General features: G+C 44.5%; 1 protein-coding gene across 2 annotated transcripts in view; it reads left to right on the top strand.

The window, feature by feature from the left end:
- The first annotated feature begins 219 nt into the window (after window positions 1-219).
- Window positions 220-6,000, top strand: part of SHE (Src homology 2 domain containing E) — a 30,840-nt gene continuing 25,059 nt past the window's right edge. The window contains exons 1-2 of one of the 2 annotated variants that reach the window (XM_077463936.1): window positions 220-1,307; window positions 2,819-2,945. In XM_077463936.1, coding sequence (XP_077320062.1) covers window positions 894-1,307; window positions 2,819-2,945 — 541 coding nt within the window. In that variant the 5' untranslated portion in view covers window positions 220-893. The remainder of the gene's footprint in view (window positions 1,308-2,818; window positions 2,946-6,000) is intronic. The other variant, XM_077463935.1, reaches the window with a different exon arrangement.

Below are 6,000 nucleotides of genomic sequence, written 5' to 3'. Positions count from 1 at the left end.
CTTCATAGGGCAGACGTGACACCCCCTTCATAGGGCAGACGTGACACCCCCTTCATAGGGCAGACGTGACACCCCCTTCATAGGGCAGACGTGACACCCCCTTCATAGGGCAGACGTGACACACCATCATAGGGCGGAGCTCCTGAGGAATTCTCAGAAATGGAGCTGGGCAGTCTAAACAGATTTCATGAGATGCACTTTTCAGCCTTTTTTTTTTCCAGAGAGAGACAAACAAGCGTCCGCCTCCCATTGAACCATGAAGGAAATGGACTTCCTTCCCCTGGGAGAGCCTGTTTTGTACTGAGCCCTGGCTGAGTGTGAATTGTAATCACACAAATATCTGTTTTTCTGAGCTGCCAGTCCGGCTATTGTTCGCCTCTCTCAAAGTTGACAGCCTGGAGACCCGTTCCTCACTCTCCAAATCCGTCTTCTGGGGACTGCTGGAGTACGGCTTACCAAGGGAGTCCTCTAAACCTCCAGGCAGGAGCACCTCATGAGCAGCTGAAGACCATCACCGAGACCACAGGAGACACGTTGAGACTGGGTCACCGTTGGCTGGGTCTCCTTGGTCAAGAGCCAACGGAGAGCCCATAAGTCTTGCCACACCCTTCCAAACCCTCCAAAGACCCACGAAAGAACTCAAAATACGCCCCGTGTGGGAAATCCTGGGTTTACCCCTCGTTTGGACGACCAGGCTGGGACAGCCGCCTTCTTCGAGAGCTCCTGACCCCACCTCAAAAATAAACCAAGAGACGCTGGCAGCGGTGGGGCCCTCAGAGGCGGAGATCGGTCACTGGATCCTGGGGACCCCCGGATAGTGCCGACCAGTGACTTGGGGCCCCAGCGGCCCTTGGCCTTGTGGAACATTAATTTTTCGTCTGGCAGCCGCCGTCATGGCCAAGTGGTTTAAGGAGCTCCCATTGTCACTGAAGAATGTCTCAGACAGAGCCAAGCCTGGGCTCCCGGGGGCCAAAACCCTCCCTAAACTTGGAGGCTCTCATAAGAACTCCAGCCCCGAGTCCTCTGGTTCTTCGGTGAAGAACCGCAAGAACTCATCATCGGATGGACAGGGCAAAAGCGTGAAGGAGAGCCGCCTGTCCAGGGAGAGTCTCCAGAGCCTTCTGGCGGGCAAAAGCCGGAAAAACTCCAGGGACGAGATTGGCGCATTACGGGCCGCCAAGGGCCACAACACCTATATCAACCGCCTTATTAAGGTGGACCCCAGCCTGCAGGAGAAGGATGGAAGGAATTTCCAAGAGGTCAACGAGCAGGGCCAAGAGCCGGAGAAGGGGATCAAAGAGGAAAAAGTAAGTATATGGTTTGAGGGGCAAGAGGACCTGTTGAGGTCATCTTCAGGATCTGGCTTTAACGGGAGTGTTTTCCAAGCTTAGAAATAAAAACTGAGTATCCATTGGGGTCCTCCATGAGATTTCCCCTAATTATTGATCAGAAATTATGTTTGATCCCATACCTATTGGGGTCCTCCATGAGATTTACCGATTATTGATACTTTATTTCCAGTTATTAAATGGTTGGATACAAAGTATCAATAGCCACCAATCAGAAATTGTGTTTGATCCAATACCCATTGGGGTCCTCCATGAGATTTCCCCTGATTATTGATCAGAATTTATGTTTGATCCCATACCCATTGGGGTCCTCCATGAGATTTACCGATTATTGATACTTTCTTTCCAGTTATTAAATGGTTGGATACAAAGTATCAATAGCCACCAATCAGAAATTGTGTTTGATCCAATACCCATTGGGGTCCTCCATGAGATTTCCCCTGATTATTGATCAGAATTTATGTTTGATCCCATACCCATTGGGGTCCTCCATGAGATTTACCGATTATTGATACTTTCTTTCCAGTTATTAAATGGTTGGATACAAAGTATCAATAGCCAACAATCAGAAATTGTGTTTGATCCAATACCCATTGGGGTCCTCCATGAGATTTCCCCTGATTATTGATCAGAATGTATGTTTGATCCCATACCCATTGGGGTCCTCCATGAGATTTACCGATTATTGATACTTTCTTTCCAGTTATTAAATGGTTGGATACAAAGTATCAATAGCCACCAATCAGAAATTGTGTTTGATCCAATACCCATTGGGGTCCTCCATGAGATTTCCCCTGATTATTGATCAGAATGTATGTTTGATCCCATACCCATTGGGGTCCTCCATGAGATTTACCGATTATTGATACTTTCTTTCCAGTTATTAAATGGTTGGATACAAAGTATCAATAGCCACCAATCAGAAATTGTGTTTGATCCAATACCCATTGGGGTCCTCCATGAGATTTCCCCTGATTATTGATCAGAATGTATGTTTGATCCCATACCCATTGGGGTCCTCCATGATATTTACCGATTATTGATACTTTCTTTCCAGTTATTAAATGGTTGGATACAAAGTATCAATATCCTCCAGGTCATCTTCAGGATCTGGCTTTAACGGGAGTGTTTTCCAAGCTTAGAAATACAGTTTACTTCTTTGTTTTGTATATAGAGTTGGGGCAGCAGCCATATATAGAAACGACACCCCTAGTGGTCAGACCAAGTTTACTTTTGAGGGAGGAGCCTAATATTTATATTTTTTCTAGCTTTAAATGTGGGTATCAAATTCTGGTCCAGAGGTACCCCCAGAATTAAAGAGGACCCGTCATGTGCCCTCTTGTGTTTTCGGGTCGGTTCGCCGGGGGGGAGGGGGCAATAGACAATGCATTTCACCACTTTGCACCGCTGAGCAATTTCCGCGGCCACATCATTTTGCCTCTTGTGATCTCTTTTCTGTTCTCCACCAGATCATCATCATAGAGGACTATGTCGACCCTTACGACGCCAAGCGCACCAAAGTCCAGCGCGACGCAGAGAGGGTCGGAGAAAACGACGGCTACATGGAACCGTACGACGCACAGCAGATGATAACTGGTGAGTGTGGACCACCTGCGTTCCCGTTTCCGCCATTTTTGTGTCTGTCTCTTCTTTTGCGCAATTTTGTGACAGCCACCATCCCATCGTCTCTCTCCCTTCCCGGGATGCCAAGTTCCATCAGCAGAGGAAAATAATCAGAATTTCAGGAAGGAAACCTTCCTGGACTTGTATTAACCCCTTCGTGGACCGCAGCCTACGGGACTATTGTCGAAGCGCTGTACCAATATAACGCTGATTCCCATGTCATACTGGGGGTGGGGTGGGGGGGTACAAGGTTGAGGTTGAAGTTCGTGACCTTCCAGTTGGAGCTGTGACTATGTGCCCTGTTCCCAAACCGAGTTCCTTATCTCACGCTGCAGCAGGAAGCGCAAGTTCCTGTCTCCCCCCCCTCCATTTTGTATCTGGGAATGGACTCACCAGGCTGAGGGACATTTAGTTGAGGTTCCATTACTCAGCCGTGCAGTCCCTGACGCCGGACGAAATAACGGCAGCCAAGTCCTTTCAGATTTTTTGGGGTTTGTGGCGGCATGCTGGGGCTTCTAGTCACCTTAAAAATTGGTTTTGCGTTGGTTAGGGTTAGACTAAGACCCATCAAGTCCTACCAGTCCTAAGATAAGGCCATGATCTATGTTGGGGGTCACAATCGTTATTTGGTTCAATCGCTCTTTTGGCGACTTTTTTTCTGTCCCCTCCTGGCACATGACCATCGGGCTTTTTTGTTATTATGTTTTTTGAAAAAAAAAAGTTAACATAACTACTCGGTGCTCTCACACTTAGTTCGGTGTTTATCAATAACTGATCGCGTTACTTCAAAAGTCATCTTCCGTTAGATCAGAAATTGCGTTTGATTCAATTCCCGTCTCTATGAGACCTCCCTGACTATTGATACTTTGTATCTAGTCATAAAATGATTGGGCACAAAGCGGCTTTAGCCACCAATCAGAAACTGCATTTGATCCAATAATCATTGGGGTCTTCCATGAGATTTCCCTTGATAATTGATCAGAAATAATGTATGATCCAATACCCATTGGGGTCCTCCATGAGATTTTCCCTGATGATTGATCAGAAATGATGTTTGATCCAATACCCGTTGGGGTCCTCCATGAGATTTTCCCTGATGATTGATCAGAAATGATGTTTGATCCAATACCCGTTGGGGTCCTCCATGAGACCTCCCCTGATTATTGATACTTTGTATTCAGTTATCAAATGATTGGAGACAAAGTATCAATAGCCACCAAGCAGAAATTACGTTTGATCCAATACCCTTTGGGGTCCTCCATGAAATTTCCCCTGATTATTGATCAGAAAGTATGCTTGATCCAATACGCATTGGGGTCCTCCATGAGATTTCCCCTGATTATTGATACTTTGTATGCAGTTATCAAATGGATGGGTACAAAGTATCAATAGCCACCAATCAGAAATTGTCTTTGATCCAATACCCATTGGGGTCCTCCATGAGATTTCCCCTGATTATTGATCAGAAATTATGTTTGGTCCCATACCCATTGGGGTCCTCCATGACATTTCCCTTGATAATTGATCAGAAATTATGTTTGATTCAATACCCATTGGGGTTCTCCATGAGATTTCCCCTGATTATTGATACTTTGTATCCAGTTATCAAACGGTTGGATGCTAATCCACCAATTGGGGTTCTCCATGAGATTTCCCCTGATTATTGATACTTTGTATCCAATTATCAAATGGCTGCATACCAATCCAATAATCAGAAACTGCATTAGATCCAATACCCATTGGGGTCCTCCATGACATTTCCCCTGATTATTGATACTTTGTATGCAGTTATCAAATGATTGGAGACAAAGTATCAATAGCCACCAAGCAGAAATTGTGTTTGATCCAAAACACATTGGGGTCCTCCATGACATTTCCCCTGATAATTGATCAGAAATAGTGTATGATCCAATACCCATTGGGGTCCTCCATGACACCTCCCCTGATTATTGATACTTTGTATTCAGTTATCAAATGATTGGAGACAAAGTATCAATAGCCACCAAGCAGAAATTACGTTTGATCCAATACCCTTTGGGGTCCTCCATGAGATTTCCCCTGATTATTGATCAGAAATTATGCTTGATCCCATACCCATTGGGGTCCTCTATGAGATTTCTTCTGATGATTGATCAGAAATTATGTTTGATCCAATACGCATTGGGGTCCTCCATGAGATTTCCCCTGATTATTGATACTTTGTATGCAGTTATCAAATGGATGGGTACAAAGTATCAATAGCCACCAATCAGAAATTGTCTTTGATCCAATACCCATTGGGGTTCTCCATGAGATTTCCCCTGATTATTGATACTTTGTATCCAATTATCAAATGATTGGAGACAAAGTATCAATAGCCACCAAGCAGAAATTACGTTTGATCCAATACCCTTTGGGGTCCTCCATGAGATTTCCCCTGATTATTGATCAGAAATTATGTTTGGTCCCATACCCATTGGGGTTCTCCATAACATTTCCCTTGATAATTGATCAGAAATTATGTTTGATCCAATACCCATTGGGGTTCTCCATGAGATTTCCCCTGATTATTGATACTTTGTATCCAATTATCAAATGGTTGGATACCAATCCACTAATCAGAAACTGCATTAGATCCAATACCCATTGGGGTCCTCCATGAGATTTCCCCTGATTATTGATCAGAAATTATGTTTGGTCCCATACCCATTGGGGTCCTCCATGAGATTTCCCCTGATTATTGATCAGAAATTATGTTTGATCCAATACGCATTGGGGTCCTCCATGAGATTTCCCCTGATTATTGATACTTTGTATCCAGTTATCAAATGGATGGGTACAAAGTATCAATAGCCACCAATCAGAAATTGTCTTTGATCCAATACCCATTGGGGTCCTTCATGAGATTTCCCCTGATTATTGATACTTTGTATCCAGTTAGAAAACGGTTGGATGCTAATCCACCAATTGGGGTTCTCCATGAGATTTCCCCTGATTATTGATACTTTGTATCCAATTATAAAATGGCTGGATACCAATCCACCAATAA

The sequence above is a fragment of the Lithobates pipiens genome, unplaced genomic scaffold (assembly GCF_037356315.1).
Source record: "Lithobates pipiens isolate NorthernLeopardFrog02 unplaced genomic scaffold, aLitPip1_a1.2 Scaffold_30, whole genome shotgun sequence".
Classification (NCBI taxonomy): domain Eukaryota; kingdom Metazoa; phylum Chordata; class Amphibia; order Anura; family Ranidae; genus Lithobates; species Lithobates pipiens.
The sequence above is the reverse complement of the archived record's forward strand: the minus strand, read 5'-3'. Positions and strand labels throughout refer to the sequence as shown.